This window comes from Pelodiscus sinensis, chromosome 3 (genome assembly GCF_052426305.1).
Source record: "Pelodiscus sinensis isolate ZL-2025 chromosome 3, ASM5242630v1, whole genome shotgun sequence".
Classification (NCBI taxonomy): domain Eukaryota; kingdom Metazoa; phylum Chordata; order Testudines; family Trionychidae; genus Pelodiscus; species Pelodiscus sinensis.
The window spans coordinates 199,962,534-199,985,336 of record NC_143054.1 but is presented as its reverse complement, the minus strand read 5'-3'; the positions used below and the strand labels follow the sequence as shown (position 1 = coordinate 199,985,336).

Sequence of the window (22,803 nt, the reverse complement as noted above, 5' to 3'; positions counted from 1 at the left end):
CCCTTCCCATCCCGGCAGGGCTGGGGGGGGGGGGGGCTTTGCGGGGGATGCACTTGTCCAGCTGCGGGGGAGGGGTTTAAGCCGGGGGTGCACGTGCTCAGCTGCAGGGGAGAGTTAGGGGGGGGGGGCTTTGCTGGGGCTGCACATGCCCAGCTGTGGGGGGGTGCACGTTCCCTGCGGCGGGGGGGAGGTTGCTGGGGGTGCACGTGCCCAGCTGCAGGGGGGGTTAGCAGGGCTGCACGTGCCCAGCTGTGGGGGGGTGCACGTTCCCTGCGGCGGGGGGGAGGTTGCTGGGGGTGCACGTGCCCAGCTGCAGGGGGGGTTAGCAGGGCTGCACGTGCCCAGCTGCGGGGGGGGGGGGGTTAGCAGGGCTGCACGTGCCCAGCTGCAGGGGGGAGTTAGCAAGGGCTGCACGTGCCCGGAGGCGGGGGTTGCCGGGGCTGCACGTGCCCAACTGCAGCCAGTAGAGGGACACGCGCTCACTCGCTCGCGGGCCCGGCCGCCTCGCGCTTTAAAGCGCCAGCAGCAGCCCCCAGCCCTCTCCTCACGTGACCACGCCCCGCGGAGCCCCGCCCACCCACATCGCCCCCCGCGCCCTCATTGGCTGCTTTTTCCCGGCTGCCCGCGCCCCTCCTCCCTGGCTGGGTGCGGGCCCCGCGGGCCCCGCCCCTCGCGGGCCATTGGCTGCGGCGGCCGCCGGCCCCCCCCCCGCTCTGGGCGAGCCGCGGGTCTGGGGCTCCCGCCGCCCCTCAGTGCGGCTGCCGGCGGGATGGCGGCGGCGGCTCCCGGGGCCGGGCCCCCGGCGGGGCCGTGCGGGGCGGCGGGCTCCGGGCCGGTCCCGGTGCCCATGAACCTGTTCGCCACCTGGGAGATCGACCGCTCGGCGCCCAGCTGCGTGCCCCGGTGAGCGGGGGCGGGGCCGCGGGCTGTGGGGCTATGGGGTGGGGCTGGGATGTGGGGCGGGGTGTGTCTGGCTGAGCGGTGGGGCTATGGGGTGGGGTGGGATGTGGGGTGAGGGGTGGGGGTGGGATGTGGGGCGGGGTGTGTCTGGCTGAGCGGTGGAGATATGGGGTGGGGGTGGGGATGTGGGGTGAGGGGTGGGGGTGGGGTTGTGGGGCAGGGTGTGTCTGGCTGAGCGGTGGGGCTATGGGGTGGGGGTGGGGATGTGGGGCGGGGTGTGTCTGGCTGAGCGGTGGGGCTATGGCGTGGGGGTGGGATGTGGGGCTATGGGGCTGTAGGATGGGATGTGTCTGGCTGAGCTGGGATGTGGGGCTGGGATGTGGGGGTGGGGGCTGGGATGTGTCTGGCTGAGCTGTGGGGCTATGGGGTGGGGTGGGATGTGGGGTGAGGGGTGGGGGTGGGGTTGTGGGGCAGGGTGTGTCTGGCTGAGCTGTGGGGCTATGGCGTGGGGGTGGGATGTGGGGCTATGGGGCTGTAGGATGGGATGTGTCTGGCTGAGCTGGGATGTGGGGCTGGGATGTGGGGGTGGGGGCTGGGATGTGTCTGGCTGAGCTGTGGGGCTATGGGGTGGGGTGGGATGTGGGGTGAGGGGTGGGGGTTGGGTTGTGGGGCGGGATGTGTCTGGCTGAGCTGTGGGGCTATGGGGTGGGGTGGGATGTGGGGTGAGGGGTGGGGGTTGGGTTGTGGGGCGGGATGTGTCTGGCTGAGCTGTGGGGGGTGGGGTGGGATGTGGGGTGAGGGGTGGGGGTGGGGTTGTGGGGCAGGGTGTGTCTGGCTGAGCGGTGGGGCTATGGGGTGGGGTGGGATGTGGGGTGAGGGGTGGGGGTGGGGTTGTGGGGCAGGATATGTCTGGCTGAGCTGTGGGGCTATGGCGTGGGGGTGGGATGTGGGGCTATGGGGCTGTAGGATGGGATGTGTCTGGCTGAGTTGGGATGTGGGGCTGGGATGTGGGGGTGGGGGCTGGGATGTGTCTGGCTGAGCTGTGATGTGGGGCTGGGCTGTGGTGTTAGGGGTGGGGTTGGGACTGTGGGGTGGGATGTGTCTGGCTGAGCGGTGATATGTGGGGCAGGATATGTTGGTGGAGTAGCTGGGGGGTGTGGAGAGTCTATGGAGGCTGAGTCTGGGGGCAGGGATAGGGGCAGGCTGACAGGGATGTGGTGCCTGTGTGGGGAGCGGGTTTCCGGGTCTCAGTTGGAGGGGGCTCCTCCTCCTGCAATGGATGCTTTAAGAATCCTTGTGGCGAGGATGGGGGTGTGTCAGGATTATCCAGGGGGCAGGAGGCGTGGATGGGGTGCGGGGAGGCCAGGAGGTGCTTTGGAAATCCCTTCGCATGTGGCTGGATGTGAGGGTCTGGGTCCGAGCCTGCCCAGCGGTGGGTCTGGGAGCCGCCGGGAGACAAGCTGTGGTGGTGGGCGGGGGGGGGGTGGGGCATGCTGGGAGTGAGGGCTGTGGCAAACGGACGCTTGTGGCAGGGGGCTCTCCAGAAATCTTTCCCTGGGTTTTGTGGGGTTGGGGGGAGCGATGGGTTTGAAGGATCTGGGAGCAGCGTGAAGGGGGCTGACTGGGAACAGTGGCTTGGGGCCGTGGGGGAAGAACATTCCCGGTGATGCTCTTTGGGACTGAAAGAGAGGGCTGGTAGGATTGGGGCAGGGCACGTGGCTTGGTTTTCATGAGCGTTCAGGGCATGCGTAGCATGGCTGTTCGGTGGTCCTGGGGGCGCTGGCGTTCCACAACTTGCCCTGCGTCTGCCTGCCCTGCCCCATGTCGCACCCCCTCAGCCTGCTCTGCAGATGCCTTTCCGAACAGTGACAGGAATGGAAGACCCGGCTTCGCTGCCTACTGGGCACTCAGTTTCCTTCGAGAGCTCCCCTGTGGTGCTCTGAGTGAGACACTGCCTCCCCGTGCCACGCCATAGGAGGTGCTGTCTAATCCGAGACAGCAAGACGATCTCTCCCCTGAGGTGCTTGCAATCTCAAGGCTGACCATAGGGTAAAGGGGAGCGACTTCTGCCCGCACGTCTACATTTAAAAAAACAGGCTTCACAAATACTTGTCTTCGTTGGTCAGCGCGCTTCTCGTAGGGCTCCTGGCAGTGGGTGTGGAGAGGGTACTAGCCTCCTGTGGGTCTTGGAGGGGGGTATGTAGTGATGGGCACAGAGAGTGAGCTGCTGTTGTCCCACCTGCTTTGCAGCGGATAATGAGGCAGGGTTGATAAACAAGGAGGTGGATCAAGCTGTGCAGGATTTTGACTGTTGAGACAAACAGCTTGAATTCTGGGCCATGGAGGATGTGGTCACTATGATGCACAGGGAAGATGATTTTACCAGCAGAGTATTTTGTATGGCGTGGAAGAGAGAGTGTATCTGAGGGGCGGGATAAAGAAGTTGTAGTAATCTGGGTGGAAATGAGGGACCAAGGTGAATTTTCAGGGGTCGACTCAGAGAAAAGACCACGTCTGGGAGGTAATGGGGGAGGAAGTGACCATATCTGGATTCTCCTTAAAACTTTGACCCGTCTTGCTTGGTTCTTTAAACAGCCTACTTGTGAATGCTAGGTGAATGTTGCTTTGTGGAAACAGCTAACCAAAATGGGCCTGTTTTTCCTGTTCAGAGGATTTGGAATTGTGCTTGTGACTGACGTTTCAATGGGATTGCGGGACATTAGTTGGCTTTTAGAAACAAGTGTCCCTCTTCTTATTTTGTGGTCTGCTAGGTGAAGGGGACTGTCTCTCAAATGTTGTGGAGTTTGGTGCAGGAGTTAAACTCTTGCATTGGCTTCTTCTGCGCTGCCTTTCCATGTTGGAACTTGCATTGGGGCCCTCACCATAATGCACAAGCACCTGTCTCTCTTCTCCGGAGTGCTCAAGTTCCTGGAATGATGGATTGCAATAGCATTTGGCAGTAGCATTTGAAGATATTTTTGAGCTGTAATTCCTTTGGCCTGAGCAAGGGAGCTGAAACTTAGCCTTCTGCACTGCCGTCCTGGCCCTGTTTGCCTCCTCTCATGAAGCAAAGCTCTTCCTTTCAGAACATACTGTTACTCCTGACGCCAGCTGCAGAAAAGGCTTTAGAAATGCCTTTGGCATCACTGAATTCACAGAAGCCTGAATTCCAGCAAGAGAAGCAGCAGGAAAGATTACTTCCGTCCCTGAGCTGGGCTGGGCTGGGCTGGCCAAGCTATTGCCTGATGCTCAGGTGGTGATATCTGCTCAAGTATGATGCTCAGTATGTTGTTGTTCTTGTTGACAATGCTTGGCTGGATTAGACCAAGAGCAGATGTGGGTGCACCAGATTCGAGACCTTGATTTTCAAATAAGGATTTTGTATTGCAATGGAAACCCTTTTGCACTAGATCTCAGACTGATTTGTACTCCCAGATCTTCAGTGCAACGCAGATACTCAAGTTGGCTAAGAACAGGAGAACGGCCAGACTGGGTCAGTCCAAAGGTCCGTAGCCCAGTATCCTGTCTGCTAGGGCCCCAAAGGGAATGAACGGAACAGGTAGTTCTCAAGTGATCCATTCCCAGCCCTGACAAACAAGAGGCGAGGACACCCATCTTGGCCAATAGCCATTGATGGACCCATCCTCCTAGGATGGTGTAAGCAGGAACATTTACATTGGGTGTTAACCGTATTGATGGATGATGGTCTGTCTGGGTTTAGTAGATTTGCTTATGGCAGGTGAAGAACAAGAACAAAAAAGTTCTTGTGGCAACTCTGGAGGTTCTTGAAGCCAGAGGGCAGAGAGATCTGAATTAACCAAGTAAATATGGATCAAAGACGCCTCTCAGTTCCCTAGATGATCACTTAAACAAGAGAAGCAAATTAGAGTCAGGATGGTATTTAATTGCTGCACAAAGTATAGGCAGATTAAACCCCAGAAGAGAAGTGTATCTCCATTCTTCTGGGTCTGGCAAACATGTAGGGTTTTTAAGAGCATCTCTGTACTGCTGGGGAGAGGAATTCTGGGACAATAAAAGAATATTAGGAAACCTTGTAATTAATGACTGAGCAACTTGAATGAGCACATCTGGGCTAAGAGAGTGAAATAAACAATAAATTGGCAGCAGAAACCGGGAGAGCAGTGATGCTGAAAAAGAGCTTGGGGTGTGAGGACCGGATCTTGGACAGAAACTCGCAATGTGATATGGTTGCAAAAAAAACAAACACTCAGTACAGTTTGGGGCTGCATATTCATATGTCGAGGCTGAATCACAACCCGGAGCAGGGAAGTAATAGTTTCTCCTTACAGCTCCAGGGTGACTTAGACTATCATGTTTATTTCTGGGCACCTTACCAACTGGATATTGACAAATTAGAGTTCAAAGAAGAACAGCAATGATCAGGGAAGGTAATTGATGCAGAAAGGAAAGGTGCTAAATGTGTATAGGTAGCTGAGTTCAGTGGCAAGGGACGTGTGTGTGCACGTAACCAACAAGACTGTGAAGGCTGTAACTGCCAAGGAGCGGGAAGACCTTTTTGAGGATGGTGAAAGGTAAATAACTTGGAATGCTGAGATGATGCTCAGACATGGGACAATATTGGGAGAAGCTTCTACAGGAAGTTTGAAATGGGACTTCAGGAGGATGTAAACGGAATAGTAGGTGGGCTGGCTGCTACTCTGAAGAGTAGTTCTTATTGTGGCTTCCCATGGAATGGGAACCCCATTTCTGAGGCCAAGGACTGATCACAATAGCACAGTGTAGGGACAAGGTCTCTCGTGTTTAAGGCGTGAGAGAGATTCATGTATTTTGAGTCCAGAAGAGACCATCATCAAGTCTGACTTCTTGTACGACACAGGCCGGGGCATGTCACCCAGGAATTCCCTTGTTAATCCTATCCACTGTATTCATAGATAAGTTCTTCCCATTGCGAATTCCCTTCTGGGTTTAAATATGTTTACTCTGTCTTCTTCCATACTGTATCTAACTTCAGTTCCTGGCTGTTAGCTCTTGTTGGGTCTTTGATTTGAAAAGCTCTCGATCAGCAATCTCCCCAGGTTAGCTACGTACAGATTGTGATCAGGTCTCTCTTAACTTCTCTCTAAGAAGATAAAAAAGCCGAGATTCCTTAACTTTCCCCGTAAGGGAGGTTTTCCAGGTCTTCAGTCATTCTTGTGAGCCCTTTTAGTTTGTCCACATCCTTCTAGGGATGCAGCCATCAGAACTGCACGCAATAACCGGTAATAGTTTGACCATTAGTCGGTGTCTACTGTAGGAGGGGGCTGCAGCTGCTTTGTGCCCTGGTGTCAAACTACTAGTTAAAATAACTCTAGGATTATTCAAAAGACAAACTGTTCCTATATCAGGTTGCCTGTGCTAAGCAAGAGCTAGTCTGTGGGCTGGCTGCACTAAGCCAGGAGCATCTAAGCAGGCTTGGGGAGAACTGGTCAGTTTAATGCAGGGTTTCCTTTTTGGAGTGCCTCTGGCTAAAGTGTGACAATTGATGGGAGAGGTGCCAGGTTAACCTGTGCCGTGGGGCTGTTGTTCCTTTACAAACGCTGCTGGTAACAATGCACCAGAATTGGAAATTAGAGGTGGTGGCCTGTTGGGTCATGCCGTCAATTTCCCGGGGCTGGTGTAGGATTGGCCATTGCCAGTCTTCTGGTGCTTTGCTAGGTCTAAATATCTGGAGTGAGGGACTTGCCCCTCCTGCTGCAGGCAGTTCCCCAGGTTAACCCAGCCAGGCCAATGCCTAGCAAGGGTTGCTAGTGCCGTGATTCTATTTTTAAATCCAAATCTTTGACTTCAGGCCAGCTAAGTGTGTATGTCACTAGGTGCTCCATGTGTTTCTCCCTTGGCCTCGTCCTCCCTTTGCTTGTTACGCTCACTTGCTGCTGTGTCTTAATGGAGATGATAAGCTCTGCAGAGTGGAGACTGTCTTACTCTTTTGGCCTAGCACCCAGAATCCTGTCCAAGGCCTCTGGGCACTCTACAATAATCCGTAACGTAACCTCCCTCTTGGAGGCCTTTTGGGATGGACCTTTCTGAGTGTTACGAGTGTGTAGTCTTACTAGCCAAAGTCCTGGACAAAGCTGGGACTTTCGCTCTGCTGACAAGTATTTGTAGTAACTAGCCTTGATGCACCTCTGTTGGATAGGGGTGTTAGGTATCATTTAACTTAATAAGCATGCAACTCCACAGAATCTTAGCAGTTACACGATTATTCGACGTTCCCCCCAGGGCGGGGCCAGCAGCCAGTGTGCTCCCGGCCCTACTCCTGGGGAGACCCCTGCCACCCTGTGCTGCTGCCTCTGATACGGGCCCGGTAAGGGGGAGTGCGCGTGCGTATGTAGTTGTTTTGATTAACCGAAAAGCCCAGGCTTATTGGCTAATCGTTTAAATCCACGTTTCTCAAACTGTGGGTTCCTACCCCTGGGGGGTTGCGAGCAACTTAGAGGGGGCTTGCGGTATCACAAAGCTTGAGAACCCCTGGTTTAAACGACTGTACACTAACATCCCTACTGTTGGACTTGTTCCCAGCTGCAGCTAGAAATGACACCCGTGAAAGGCCTCCGGGCTGATGGAGGCCCAAGATGCCACCTTTAAGGTAGATGTGCCCGGGCATCTCCTTTGGGGGAAACCATAAACCGGGGTGGGGAACCTCAGGCCTGGGGGCCGGATGCAGCCCCTGGCTTGCCTGGATCTGGCCGCCGAGACTCAGCATTGGGGAGCCCGTGCTGGTGCTCCAGCCACCCACCCACAGGGCTGGAGCACACAAAATCTACTAGCCTGGGCCCCCCAGGCTCTGGTGTTCAAGGGGAATGTGGGGAGGCTATTTCAGCTTCTCTTAGGGGCTTCTCACTTTGCATCTCACTTACGTGTGGCCCCCCAGTGATTTTTTTTCTGTGGGTCGGCGGCCCCCCACCCGAAAAAGGTTCCCCACCTCTGCAATACACAATGGAAGTAAATGGTCGACATCTCATGACTTCACTGTCTTTGCCAGCGTTGTGCTGACTCATGGCCGAATGCTTATGGAAGCTAGGTCCTGCGCTGGCGGGAGGGGTCTCTGCGGGGTCCCAGAGCCACGGGCGCAAGCGAGGCTCTTTCCGGGCTGACCAGCAGTGTACGTGCGGCTCGTTCCAGAGCAGACGAGTCACCCTTCCTGACTTGGGTTAAATGTGTCAGCTTTCGGGGGCTGCTGGCCCTCGCCACCTGCTGAACTCACTGTGGATTGGGAGGGGCTGGGCTGGCGCTCTGACTCCGGGAGCGTGCCAGCACAGTGAACAGAACTGGCATTGCCCAGCAATGGGCTGTCGTGCGGGGAACATAGAAGGAAGCTCAGCTCCTGGGAGTCGTGTTGCGTTCTCTGGTCATGCAGTTAAGCCACCTAGATGTACAGGAGCGATTGGCTCCCCACCTCTGCCTCACCTGCTGGGGTGTCCAGCCTTGGTGCCTAGGGCTGTTTGCACACACACTTGCATTTACACAACTCCAATCAGCTGTAACCCACCCCTCCTTCCAGCGGTGCAGTCTGTGTGCACTTTCCCCGGGAGCAAGTGTCCCCCTCTGGTTTGGTGGAGGGGAAATCTCTCGAAATGCTGCCAGCCAGTCTTTGCTTTCTGGGAAGTGTGAATAATGAACCAGCCGCTTGTTAGGTCAAGGGGCTTGGGGAAAAGTTGCATGGAGCTGTCTAAAGGCTCCCATTTTACGATTACTTTGGACTCAACCCAAGCAATATTTCCTGCTGTTTCTAGGGCTTTTTGGTATTTTCAGTACGTCAGTTTTTTTACCTACTGTGCTGTACGTTTGGGTGAGATGCACAGAATAAATGCTTTCCAAATAAAGAGGATGGATCCCTGCTCTTAAATGAGAAATTGATCTCCGAGGCAGAACTGCACTGCATAGGGAAAAAGGCACCATGTAATATGCTGAGAGACCAAACTTTGAAAAGTTAGGAAATTCCAGGATATCACATACTCTTAACCGTCGTCCCCTCTTCCTCGCTAGATCTGCTCCACATTGGTGCTCAGAAACCAAACTGCTTGCGTTAGGAATGAGTAAGTCCTTGCACCTTTGGTTACGCTGAGCGGGAAGGCTTCTGTTCTGACAGGCACGTCAGCGGAGTTCTTGCACAGGTAGAATCCTGTTCTACAAATAGACAACAACCACAGTGTCTTGAGTGGTGCCGCTTGGGAGCAAAAGAAGGCTGAATTTGAGCCGGTGCCTCTGGTGGTGGTGACGCACGAGGCAGGAAGAACCCACCTTTCTTTCAACATCCCAGATGGATTCTGTGGTGCTGGTAGTTAGGGAAAAAAATCTTCTGTCTTTAGAAACTGATCTCGTCTGAACCAGAGCCCTTAGGAAACAATTTGTGTAACCCCATGGTGCCTATCGCTAGTAACTTGCTTGTGAGGTCTCTTGCAGTGTTAATGGAAGTGCTCCCCCCATAGAAAGCTGTGGGCTCATGAAAACATGGTTGGAAGACAGACGGGCCATAACTAACTGCAGCAGCAGAACCCTAAAATAGGGGGCTCCTTAGGTTTTGGCTGCAGCCACCTTGATTTACCGAGAGGCGACAGGGCTGTGCATGTGGCGCCTCCACCTGGGTCCAAGCAGCCCGAGGGTCCCCTCTCTGATTAGGCCGATCCGCAGCCTCCGTCGTGCTGTGCAAGGGACAGATCTTTTATGGGCAGCTTTGCCCTAAAACCCCAGCCCCGAGGGGAGGGGTGGCTCCCGCCCTCGCTCTAGCCGCGCTTGGGAAGGCGAGCGTCCTGGGGCGGCAGTTCCAGGACTTCGTTCCAGGGAAGGAAGTAGGAAGGCTGGATCCAGGCTGGCTCCGTTGCAGCTCGGCTTTGTGCTTCCTGAATGGTTGCCCTTTCCGAGGCTGTTGTGCTGGCCGGGGAGGGTCTGTGAGCTGGGCGTTCCTTGGTTCCAGCTGGAATGTGGCTGTCTCTGTGCAGATTGTGTCATGGAATCAATAGAGGGTGTAGCAGGCAGCCCAATCGGCCGTTGTCCCTCCAGACAGGACGTGGCTTTGTTTTCGGGGGGACTTTGTTTGGCAAAGGTGGCCGGAGTCACAGCTCGGGGAGGGATTTTGGTTCCCGAGTGTCCTTGGAAGGAACATCTCGATGCTGTTGCACGTGGGGGACGCTCCGGGCTGGGAGTGCTGTGGTCCAGCAGTCAGGGCCGGACTAAAGGGTGGGCTAGCTGGGCAGCTGCCCAGGGCGCCAACCTATGGGGGGGTCCCCGGCGGGCTGCAGTGGCTTCCCAGGGTGGGGGCCGTATTCACTCCTGCAGCACCGGCCAGGGCCCTGCGTCCTCAGGGCCCTGCACGGCCAGGTGCAGCCCACCCCTCCAGCCGGGCCGACTGGGCAGCGCGTGCGCCGTGCGTCCGCCCGTGGGCCTTGAGAGCGGGCCCGTGTGTGCGTCGTGTGCCCGGAGGTGGGGCTGTGTGTCCTGGGGGCGGCGCCACGCACCTGGTGCCCGAGGCACCAAAATGGCTCGGGCCGGCCCTGGTCCAGCTGCTTGCATGGAAAAAACTCCCCTTTGGTAACTGGTCTCTGCCTGGTTCTGAGTGTGGGTTTGTTTTCGCCCCAGAGACAAATGTCCCTAACAAACGTCGCATCCCACGCTGTGTCTAATGGTGCATCTGATGAGGCCGTTACACGGGAACAGCGCTAACCTCTTGCCCGCTCTTGGTTCTCCTTTCAAGCACCGCTCGTGCGCTGGAGGTGGGAATGCGCCGAGAGTTATTTTTCACCTCTTCTCTGAAATTCTCTTTCTCTGGGATGACTCATGGGTATGAGCCCTTTGCGCTGTTCTCCATCCTTCTGTCTTTGCGGCACTTCTACCTTGGTATCCCCTGGCAACTTCATTGACATGCTCTGATATACTCATACCTTCCTTCAGGTCATTCGTGACTAACAAACCTGAACCTATCGCAGCCCTTCACCCAGCAGCCAGTTTTCAATCAATAGGAGAATTCAGACCCAAACGCAAGGACAGTCGGAGGTTACCAGAAGCCTGCCTGTGCTCGTTTGCTCACCCACAGAAGTTTGGTCCAAGTCCCCCTCTTGTCTCTGCCTCAAAGCCTGACCTTTGCGACCTGCGTTTTCTTTGCCTGCTAGCTTTGTAACTGGATCAAAGCAGGGTCGGAACTAGGCTTGTAATTAAGATTGGTGTGCGATCGAGTGACAGTTTACACTCCTGTCGTTCTGCTACCGCAGCAGCAAGGCAGCTACCTGTCCAGGCTTTCGCACCGTATCGGTTGCTTTCTGGCATGTCTCTCTCGCATGCTTCAGCGAGCCATGGCCGCTTGCCTAGATTCTTGGGGCCAGGTCGTATTGGTGGCTGTATCAGTGCGGTCTTGCTGCTGCTTGCCCTGGGACCTGGCTGGAATGGAGCTCAGCTGATTGTTTTAATTTCTACAGGGATTAGCTGAGTTCTGGCTATTGCCCCCTCTTCTGGGATAACGCTTCTCTGAAGCCTCCCCTTCTGTCAGGTGCCTGGTCTGCCAAAGGAGCGACCGGCTGGGCAGCTGCCGAGTGGACTCCGTGGTTGGCTGCAGTCCAGGCTGCTCGGTCTGTGTCCCTCTCTGGGCGTGGGATGGTCCCAGGGGCAGGGCGCTGTGTCCAGGAGCGTTCGAAGAAATGGCTTTGTGGAAGGTAGAGATGAATAGGATCTGTCACCCCTTGCAGCCCATCTCCTGGTGACCAGCACATTGCTGGGCCCTCTTTGTACCTGCTCGAGTGGCTTTTGTCCTCTCCTCGCTTTATGATGGGGTCGCTCTGGTGCCCTCGTTACGGATCGGCGCCCCAGAGTGCTAAGGGGTGGCCATGGGGCAGCTGGGGTGTAGCGCTCTGAGCGTGTGCTGACAACGCCGCGTCCATGAGATGGTGGAGACGGCTCGGATTGCCCCAGTGTACAATTTGTATCGAGTACGCGGTGAGTCGATACAGGGCCGCTGCGGCTCTGCGCTTTAAATGGAGGAGGAGCTGGGCGGGCGGGCAGCCCGGTTCCTATAGCATTTAAACTGCAGAGCTGCAGTGGGAGTAGTTTCAGGGCCTGGCGCGAGCCGGGAGTGCTGCAGTCCTGGCTCGCGCTGGGTCCCGTGCTGCGCCTCGGCCTTTTAAATGTAGTAAGAGCCAGGCCTTTTCAATAACTACATTTAAAAGGCAAAGCCGCGGTGCCTCGGCCTGCCCTGACCCTCCCAGCCCCCGCGCCGCGGAGATGGTGCTGAGGGGAACCGGCTGATATAGAAGCAGCAAGGGCGGGGGTGGGCCAGTTAAGGCATGGGCTAGCTGGGCAGCTGCCCAGGGCGCCAACCACAGCGCCCCTTATAGCTGCCATCAGGTGCCGTGCGCCCGGATCATGGGCTGCAGCAGCTCCCAGCAGCCACCCTGCAGTGGCCGCCTGGGGCAGGGGCCACGTTAACCCCTGCAGTGCCGGCCAGCAATGCCCTTCCCGCCACGGCCACGGGGCCCTGCATGGCCAGGCCCGGTCCCCCCCGGGCTGGGCACACGCGTCCTGCCACCACCAGCTCCATGCGCCCTCCCCCACGTGCCGGCACGGGGGCAGGGCCGCACATGTGCCCTCCCTCAACCCAGGTCTGCCCGGAGCGCCGGAATGGCTCTGTCTGGCCCGGGCGGGGGTGAGGAAAATGCGAGTAGTCAACTGGACTGCCCGATAAGCCGAGTCGATTATTCGACTGCTCTTTTACATCCCTAGTCTGTATCTGCAAAAATGAGCTGCATCTGCAGAGCGGATCTCTAGGCTTGCAGGGCTGTGCTTGTGCGCCCCTCTGGGACGGTTTCCTTGCTGTTCATGGGGATTGACGGTAGCTCCAGTCTCCTAGTTGCAGCCTGTGCACTGCACGAAGCTACCCCTTCCGTGTGTCTGTCTCACAAGCGTGGAGACAGCCTGCTGCCACTGCGCCTGCCGCCCCCAGCCATTCTCAGACAGGTGTTCGGCGCGCTCCTGGCCGCCCCTCCCCACGCGCATCCGTCCGGCCAGCCTCCTGCGTCGGTCTTGGCACCCCTCGGAATACCAGCTTGTGAATGTTTGCCATGGTCTCCCGCCCCCAGCTGGGCGGCAGGCGGGTTTGGTTGCACGGCTTGGGGCAAGGGATACTCTGTGTTGGGGGTCACTGTCGTGTGCGCTGGGGGAGGTAGGCCACAGTGAAAGGGCTGTGGGTGGATTGCAGAGTGCTGGGTCTCCCTGCGGATCAGGGCTTGCCTCCTTGATTCCACTTCTGCTTGTGACCCCTTCCCAGACAGTAGTGTTCCAGGTGTCATACGAGTCTGCTCACGGCCTGCTCCGTGTTGGGACTGACCCCAACATGATTCGCTTTTCCTTTCGCTGCCGTCTTGCCTTGCAAACTCCTGTAACTAGCCCGAGGCCCGGGTGTTAACGGTGTTCTCTGCTGGCCCTCCCCAGACTCCATGCATAGCCTCTTGGGGCTTCCTCCTATTTTTAACCAGCTCCCCCCCCCCCCCCCCCCCCGTCCCCCCCCGTCCCCCGTAGCATTCCTAGCCCTACCACTTTGAATTTTTCAATGTCTGGTCGTGAGACTGCATCAAAGCTCCCTTCAAGCGCCTGTCTGAGATTACCGCTGTGGTGCTCCTTCAGCCAGCTGCTTTGCACCCCTTTCTAAAATCCGCCCCATGTGATTGACAAGTGCTCTTCCTCCCCTGCCCCCGCGCTGCCTATTTCGTGGAGTTCTGGGGCTCCTTGCTAGTCCCTTGTTCCATCGCATTAGCGGGCGCGGAGGCAGGGCTTGCTGGGCTGTCATTTCCGGGGTAACTCACGTTGTTTTTCTCCAGTCTATTGAAATTCCCGTTTTCAGCGGTGGCTCAGAGAGGTGCAGCCAAGGGCTCAGTTCCTGAGCTGACTTCTGGTTTTACGAGACCTTTCTCCCCAGCGTTCAAAGGTCTCTTCTGTATATTTTGGGTGCTTTTTAAAAAGCAGTTGAGTCATTTTTGGGTAATCCTTGAATTGTGCCTCTCTCCCTTATTAATGGCCCTGCTCTCTTCCTAGTACTACAGTCCCCTTGTTTGGAAGCCTTCATGTTCCCTTTGACATCTTTGGCACGATTACCTTACTGCCTTCCCCATCCCCTGCTCCTTGTCCTTCCTGGCAAGCCTTCTCTGAATGAGCCTGCTGGCTCGACGCCGTCTCTGCTTTTCCAGTGCCAGGCGCGGTTTGCTTTTCTCCCCGGATCTTTGAACCAGTCCCTAGCGAAGCCGCGCTGGCCAGGCACCGGGCCTTGCGTTCTTTTCCAGAGGCTCGGATGTGTTGTGCGTTAAGGGCCTCCTCGGACTCTTCTGCTAGACTCGTACGCGTCTGCATTTCCTCCATTTCACTTGTGATTTTCTGAGAGGATTCAGACGTGCTTCCCTGAGCCGTCACGCCCGGATTGCTGCTGTTTTGACCCTCTGCCCTCGTTACGGCGTACGGCACCGCTTCCACGTGGGCCGGTTTTTCTTACATGCTCTTTGAGGCCCTACAGTAGGGATGTAAAATCCCGTTTAATCGGATAACCGGTTAACCGATTTAAAGGAGCAGTGAGGGGACTGTGGTGGGAACTCCTCCCACCGCCACAGGCAGGGGCTGCTCCCGCCTGGCCAGAGCAATCCAATACCCATCTGATTGTCTTAGCGGATTCCTTTCCTGTACAATTCCCCCCCCCACTCGCTCTTTTCAAACTGTAACGAACTAGCAGGGAGGCTTGTTGGAAATCATTTTGAATCTGGTTTGGCATTTGTACTTCTGTAGTTACTTTCCTGAAGAGGGTTGATCCTCTGGTTGGGACCCATAAAACCACGGTGATTGCAGCTAACAGAGCCCCCAGGCTGCATTTGGGAGGTACAGCCCTCAGCTGGGAGGTAGGAGATGTGGAGTCACATCATCTGTGACCCAAGTGTGCCACCTCCCCGTCCTCCGATAGCCTAGGTTGGCAGGTTTGGCTCAGCCACCCCTCCATCATGGCCTCTGCCTGATTCCAAGGAGGGGTTTGAACCCGCGTCTCCTGCCTCAATCGCCAAGCTTGCCAGTCAGCCTCCCCCTGGCTCCCTGGCCCAAAGAATATTAAAGCATTTACGCCAAGTGGGACAGCTTCAGCGGAAGAAACTGAGAGCAGCCCATCCCGGAACAACGCTCGTCTGGAGTCCGTGTTCACAGTGGGGATTCAAACCTGGGCCCCCTACATCCCAGGCAAATGCCCTAACCCCTGGCTAAAGGCTGTAAAGACACTGCTCTCCTCTCCCCTCCCCTCGCCAAGCTGGCCCAGCGTGGCCTTTTCCTGTTTGCCAGAACCAAGCAGAATATTTTCCGTGCTGTGTTTTGGTTTGCTGGCCAGCCCTGGGACTTGCCCTGGCTGCGTTAGGGTTTTAGGAGCATATTTGCTAACATGTTATAAAGCACCTTTTCCCATCATCTATTTGAAGCCATGAATGGTCCAGTTGTAAACACTTTCGATGCTTTGTCATTAGAGCTCATTAACACATCATGCTTTTGCCTGTGGAAACAATGGCTACCTCATTTAGCAACAGGTGCCGCAGCGCAGCCTGTTAGCTCTGCCTCTGGAAAGCTAGCGCGCTCGCTCTTCACGCCCTTCCCTGCTCTGTTCTGCTGGGAAAAGTGGAGCCCACCTGCTGAGCCATACAAATCAGACCTGTGCTGAGTGTGCGTTCTTGTTAAAATTCCCTCCGGCAACAATGGATGCAGGGCCTGCTGGTGGAGAAATGCTGAGTTCCTGCAGGGCTGCGGGGAGGAGAAGAGGGAAATGTTGAAATTAAAACAACTTGTGAGTTAGACTGAGCCATTCCCTGTTGTGTAGATGCACTTGTCTCTCTGTAAAGGTGCTTATACTGGGGAAAACAGCTTGGTCTTCGCTATGGGGAGATCAACACTGCCGTGATTAAACTTTCGGACTTTGATTTAGCGGGTCTAGTAAACTTAGATTCGAACTTAGAGGGCAAGGAAACTGAAAACAAGGTACCTCACCTCCAGCTACATAATTGACATGGTTGGAGTTGCATATCTAGATTTGATCTTCCCCTTTACTGCAGACCTGGCCTGATACAGCTGCATCCAGGGTAGGAATTGTACTGGTAGAACTATTTCCTCTTCAGAAATTTGCTGCCCTACCTGAAATAGCAATGTGGAGACCAGTCTGTGGAGACAGGTGTACAGCTCTATGAGACACACACTGTAACTGTACACATGAAAGCTACAACCAGAAAGCTCTGTTCTGAGACCCAGTGACGGCTGCCATGGCTTTGCCTGTACTTGCGATTAACCCCAGTTCAGCCATCTGGGACCAGCCATCAGTGTAGCTGTACAAATGCAGACTAGGATTGAGAAGGACGCTGTGATTTAACCCCGGTCAAGCTTACCTGGGTTACACTCGGCTGGTGCAAAGTAGGGATGTTGATTTAACTGATTAACCATTAATACTGTCAGTTACTCAGCCTGCTCCCCGGGAGCCCAGCGGGGCCGCAGAGCTGTCTGGTTTCTCAGAAGCCGTGTCCCAGAGTGCGCACGCTAGCGACCTCGCCACCTTCCCCACGCTGTGGGCTCGGCAGAACCCAAGTGCTGAGAAGCAAGGAACCAGGCAAGGACCTAACCCTGGTCATGCTGTTCCGACGAAGCACAAAGCTATTTCATCGCAGCGGAGCCTCAACCCCTGCTCGGGTTGTTTTCAGTTTGTAGAGTGTTTCTTGCTTGTGGGAAGCATTCGGAGGGGCTCTGTGTCATCAGGGTGTTGGTGTCTGTCTGCTGGCATTGGGAGAGCGCTGGCCTTGCGATTTACAGCCCTGAATGGGATTTAAAGGTCTGGGTTCAACTCCTGACGCTTCCCGCCCTCGTGTGACGGTGGCCTGCCCCGTGTGGCTCTGGGCTCCAGCTGTGCAGCGGGGGTGAGACTACGTGTCTGAGGCGGTTCCTCAGGGCTGCTCTCCCAAAGGCTTGCGAAGTGCAGATGGGGCAGGGCCCAGCTCTGGCTGTGCATGTGCCTTGCACAGTGCCTAGCAGAGAGAAACGTGGGGTGGTCCAGCATAACCCCCGGGGCAGCAGCGGAGAGAGGGAGTGTGGAAAGGAGGCAGCCTGGGCTGGTCAGTCGGGCCCATGTAGGGCTGTGTCGCTTGGGTTTCATGGGCACGGTATTGGGCCAGTTGGAATGGGGAACGTGCATTGATTGAGAAGGCTGTCTAGTCCCCGTCACCGTGTTACCTGTCACCTGGGGATACAAGCTCTTCAGCACAGGCGCCCCCGGACAGCCTCCGCCGTATGTTCTGCTGGCGCTGTACAAGCGTCTGCTGCTGGTTGGGTTTGTTCCGATAGGGTTGCAGTAGGGCCTAGAGGCCCGAGCTGAGATCAGGGCACCCCTTGTGCTGGATATGGTACCTCGGTCCTTGCCCCAAAGAGTGTGGCTGGATAAGCCAAGGGATGGGGCAGGAAACAGGCTCGAGCGAAATGAAGTGACTTGCCCAAGGCCCCACGGTGGGCCAGTGGCAGAGCTGCAGCAGGCCTCACGCCTCCTGATTCTCCGCTCACTGCAGCCTGCCTGCCTTTCCCGGGTGAGTGTATGGCCTGTCTGTTACTGTCCTGGGCTAAGCTTTTCCTGGGCGGGGGTTGGTAAATGATGCGATACGGTCTGATGTCCTGGAGTAACCCGACAGCAGTTGTGCTAAGGACTTCCCTGGGGGGGCAGGAGGGGCATGGGGTTACATCTCTTCTGTGGGAAAGCAAATGGACGGGTCACCCAGGCTGCGATTTCCTAAAGTGCCCAAGGGGATTAGGCACCCCCTGCCCACTGACGCTTGGTGGCCGTTGGCCTTCGTGGCCTGGGATCCCCAGCACAAAAGGTCCACGCAGATCGCAACGTTAACGTAAAGCCATGGAGGACACGGGCCAAGCTGCCCGGTTTCTCTGGAGCCCCGTCTCATCCGGAGCGCGTGCCCTGGGGACCTAGCTACCTTAGCCAGTGCCCTGCCTCTGCTCCAAGTGATGCATAAAAGTGCCCCGTCGTGACAAGCCGTCAGCTCCCGGATCAGAGCATGGCTGGGTCTCCTGGTTTCACAGCTAGCGCCGAACCCCCGGGGACGCTGCCTGCCAGCCGAGTTACTGCACCCCCGCGCCTTCACTGCTCCCCTTTGAACGAGCTGGCCCATGAGAGGGACACTGGTGTTGCCTCACACGACCACTGGCTCTTCAGTCTGAGCCACTGTGATATCGGGGCAGGGCACCGGACACCCACCTCTCTTCAGGCTCCTTTGCCTTGGCTTGAAATTGAGCATGTGCCCCGCACCTGTCAGGGAACTTTACCAGATCCTGGTTTTTGCTTTTACTTGTGGAAAGTAACCCCGGGTGGTTTGGAGAGACCGACCCGCTCCCTCAGCTGGGCCGTCTCCCTTTCTCCTGGGGCTTGAGCGAACGGAATTGTAAACTGCTTAAGAAAACGCGACGCCTCTTGTCCTTAGAGACTGTGTCTTGCGTGTGAGCCAGCGCTAACTACAGAATCCGAGCCTTTTATTTGTGTGTGTGACAGTCTGTGTGGCCACCTGCCCAGTTCTTATTAAATTGCTTGTAAAGATGTCAAAAGGGGCCATTTTCAAACGTTAACAGGAAAGCACTTGTTCAGTTTGATTAATTTTCAGAGCTCTGTGCTGGCTGTCAGTGAGCTGGAACCGTAAAAGTCTGAAGACTTGCTGATTTATTTTTCCTTTCCCTCATTAAAGGGAGATCAAAATCAATCCCTCGTTAGTCGTACTGTGGCTAAAATGTTGTTGACGGGAAGGGTTTCCGCTTACCAGAAAAAACCCCGTAACCTGGCAATACTGGAGCCAGAAACCCAGGTTCAGGGCCATGGGAACCGTGTGTATAGTGGGGAGCTGACCAGCCTGTAAACTCGGGGTATAATGGGAACCGCTTCAAGGTGAGGGTGCTGCAGCACTGCTCCCCCCCACATCCCAGCACCTGTGCCCAGGTACCGCCGTTCCAGGAACACAGGGCTCAAGGCACCTTTCACTTACCTGCCCTACAAGGACCTTTACGTTCGCTAAGCCTCAGCCGGCCAAGAGCTGGCAGCATGTTTATAGGGACCAGTCCTGATGCTGCTGCAGACTTGGCAAGCGCCTGCCCCTTGACATGGACAGAAGCAGGAATTGGGGTCCCGGATTACACCAAAATGAACGACTTTGCGTGAGTGCAGCCCAGTTTCCCAGAGATGGGCCGTGGGAGGGAGTCTTCAAGGAGACTGCGCCGCAGGAGATGTCTAGGTGGCAGGAATGGTCTTTGAACTAGGAGGAGCCCACCTGTAAACAGGTGGGTTTAAAAGTCCCCCTGTGTGTTAATGTCGTCTTCCCTCGTGGGTTCAGCAAAGCCAGAAGCAAATCTGAGAGCTTAAAGCCAAGCGTATTTTCCCAGCCACGGTCCCAGGGGCAGTTACACGAGGGCTTTTGTGGAAGAGGGCAGGGGCGGCCCGTGAGCCGCTGGCCCGATGCTGCTCCTGGAAGAGGGTTAGGATGGTAGAATCATGGAATACTAGAACCGGAAGGGAGGTTATCACGGTAGCTATGAAGAGGGCCCGGCTTCTTCACAGTACCTGAGATTGCACTAACTCCTGTGAATTTTGCACTTTCTGTAAAACCAGTCTCAGGAGAGGCTGGGAAGAGCTGCTCCCTTGTGAAGTACCCCAGCAGGACTATACCACGCGCATGGTAGGAGAGCGTAAGCCCTGGTACGCTCGGGGAGTTGCGCTCCAAAAAGATTCTTCTGCTGCCGGTACTGAAGGTAAACACTAAACACGTGCAGGAATCCCGCGCGAATGGCTGTCGTGCCGAACGAGGAGCCGTCGGCCTCCTGGTCAACGTACAGCAAACGGCCTCCTGGCTCCTGGACCGAAGCAGGGACCGAGTGTGTGGGATTTTCGGGGGTGTTGGAAGTCCCTGGGGTTTGAGCTCCTAACGGCGGAAGAGAAGAGTGAGCGGGGGTTTGAGAGCAGCCTGCAACTTCCTGAAGGGGGGCTCCAAAGAGGCTGGAGAGAGGCTGTTCTCAGTGATGGCAGAACAAGGAGCAATGGGCTCAAGTTGCAGTGGGAGAGGTCCAGGTTGGATATTAGGAACAACTATTTCCCTAGGCGGGTGGTGAAGCGCTGGAATGGGTTCCCTAGGGAGGGGGTGGAATCCCCATCCCTAGAGGTGTTTAAGTCTCAGCTTGGCAAAGCCCTGGCTGGGTTGATTTAATTGGGATTGGTCCTGCCTTGGGCAGAAGGCTGGATTTGATGGCCTTCCGAGGGCTCTTCCAGCTCTAGGATTCTATGAACTCCCTGAGGTAGTGTGCAGACAGCCCCCACCAGCCCTTGGCTGCTTGGTGTATTGGAACAAAAACCACCCATGGGACCTGGAACAGCGCGCAGTCTGTCTCTCTGCTCGGAGCCAGCTGTTGTGCTACAACGTACCTGGCCTGAAGGAGGTGTGCAGTGTGAGGGCAGAGCTAGGACACAGCACAGCGGCTGATCCCTGTCGTGTCTCCTCCGCTGCCTCCCCCGGCACTGTCTGGCTCCGGTCGCTGTGCTGTACCCCACTCTCATGAGTGCAAACCAACCTCTTTCTGCAAGGCTTGTCTCCCCAGGCGCTTTCCGCTGAACCAACCCGAGTTAATCCGTGCTGAAAATGTTTGTGTGCTTAGTGCAATCAGCCGTTGCCACCGAATCCACATGTATCTCGCGTTCTGGAGTCCCCTTGCGGGGTCAGCTGACTTCGTTCTGAAGTGCATTAGGCCAGACTGCTGTTCTTGTGCATCTAATGCTGCTGCAAACAACTCTGGCACTCCTCCAGCGGCTATCCCACACTGCTTTGCGGGCGACTGCTCTGAAGGCAGCTGACTGGACGGGCTCTACCAACGTTCCCTCGAGGTTTTTCCCACCGTGGGTAGAATACATTTATGTGCAGCGAGGCCTGTGCCAAGGTCTGTGCTGGGCGCTCTGCTGCTCAGCGGGGTGGCAATGGAGTCTCCTGGGGAGAGGCATCAGTGCAGAGGCTCGTGGCCAGCCACTGGAATACAGACCTGCAAGTGCACGTTGCTGGCCAGCTCTTGGCCGGATAAAGAGCCAGCTGAGTGCTGGATAAAGAGCAGCGCGCCGGGGCGCTGGTGTTAAACTGGGGGTAACAGATAGAAATGGTCGTGGGCATGTTCTGTCTGCTCAGCGGGGTGACCTTCCCTTGCCCCCTGAAGCCACAGACCTTGTGGAGCCAGCAATACTCTCTCCAGAGGATGAACCCGGGGCCCAGTGGAGAGATCTCCCCAGAGAGCCAGGGTGTCTCTAGGACTCGGGGCGCTGACCCAGCCAGCCGAAGGGAGCCTGGTTCCTACCCTGCTGGAGCGGACCCAGCTACCCCTGCAGGGAACCTCAGCCGGCTCATCTTTCTGATGTTTGTCATCAGTTATTAGATTAAGCATTAATTGAATATTACTGCCATGCCAGCTTCTGGGCCGGGAGCTCCCCCCCAGCCCTCGCTCGCACCTTTCCCACGGGGATTTGAGAGCAGCCTTCGGCTTCCGGAAGGGAGGTTCCAAAGAGGCTGGAGAGAGGCTGTTCTCAGTAGTGACGGATGGCAGAGCAATGGCCTCAAGTTACAGTGGGGAAGGTCTAGGTTGGACATTAAGAAAAACTATTTCCCTAGGTGAGAGGGGAAGCCCTGGGCTGGGTTCCCCAGGGAGGGGGTGGAATCTCCATCCCTGGAGGTTTTTAAGTCTTGGCTTGACAAAGCCCTGGCTGGGTTGATCTAGTTGGGGCTGGTCCTGCCTTGGGCAGGGGGCTGGACTGGATGACTCCTGAGATCTCTTCCAGCTCTAGGATTCTATGAACGTGGCTGCCTCTGGCTCATGCTCAAGCCTCTGCTACTGGCCACTTTCAGGCCCTACCGCAGAAGACATGTGCCCATGTGCCTGCTTTCCTTCCCCGCCCCCCCGGCTGCCCTGTCCATTGACTGCTACCGCCCAGCTGTGTGCTGGCTCACCATGTTGGTGGGCAGCCTCATGTGACCAGCGCCGCGATGGCACCGCTCTTGCGTGGCGGAAGGAAACCTGCAAACATCTCTGTGCATAATGCAGGGGGCTACCGAGACCGCGGGCGCAGGAAAAGGAGGCTGGACGTGGACCTTGCATGTCTGTGAGGCCAGCAGGGCGGGACTCCCCCGCGAGGTCCAGACACCACACGAGGTGCATTATGGCCTGATCACAGCGGATGCTCCGGCCTGGCTTTGCAGTCTTGAGTGCAAGGAGGAGAAAGCAAAATAAAACCTTTCAAATGTCCCAAGGAGTCGACGGCTCGTTTTACCCAGAGAACGGTTAAGTGGCTTGAATTGCAAAGGCTTCGCAAAGACACGGGTGTTGCCAGCATGTTATAATAGGCAATCTTCGTTAATTTATTTATCTCCTAGAAGTGGAAGGGACCTTGAAAGGTCATCGAGTCCGGTCTCCTGCCTTCACAGCAGGACCAAGTACCATCCCTGACAAATTTTTTCCCCAAATCCCTAAATGGCCACTGCAAGGATTGAACTCACAACCCTGGGTTTAGCAGGCCAATGCTCAAACCACTGAGCTATCCCTCCTTGCGCATCCACCACCCGTATAAACCCTGCAGTGCGTACCCCGTGGCCCGGCTAGCAGCTGGATGCGCGCATGCACAATTCCAGGCCTGACTCACAAGAAGACGTGGAATTCCTGCCCGTGCTGCGCAGGCTGTTTCGTGTTTCATGTTTCGCCTCGGGTGCCTTGCCGGCTGCTCAAAGCGCTCAGCCTGCCGCCCGTCGTCCAGGCTTCCGCCCTTATTCTTAACCCTGGTTTGAAATCTTTGGTAGGGGGGTTCTGCTGCTTCCAACCTATTCCCCCCTCAGCGAC

The 22,803-nt window shown here is 56.3% G+C and overlaps 1 protein-coding gene across 2 annotated transcripts in view; it reads left to right on the top strand.

The window, feature by feature from the left end:
• The first annotated feature begins 721 nt into the window (after positions 1–721).
• Positions 722–22,803, top strand: part of LOC102460240 (phosphofurin acidic cluster sorting protein 2-like) — a 68,238-nt gene continuing 46,156 nt past the window's right edge. Inside the window, exon 1 of one of the 2 annotated variants that reach the window (XM_089777578.1) lies at positions 722–903. In XM_089777578.1, coding sequence (XP_089633704.1) covers positions 770–903 — 134 coding nt within the window. In that variant the 5' untranslated portion in view covers positions 722–769. The remainder of the gene's footprint in view (positions 904–22,803) is intronic. The other variant, XM_089777579.1, reaches the window with a different exon arrangement.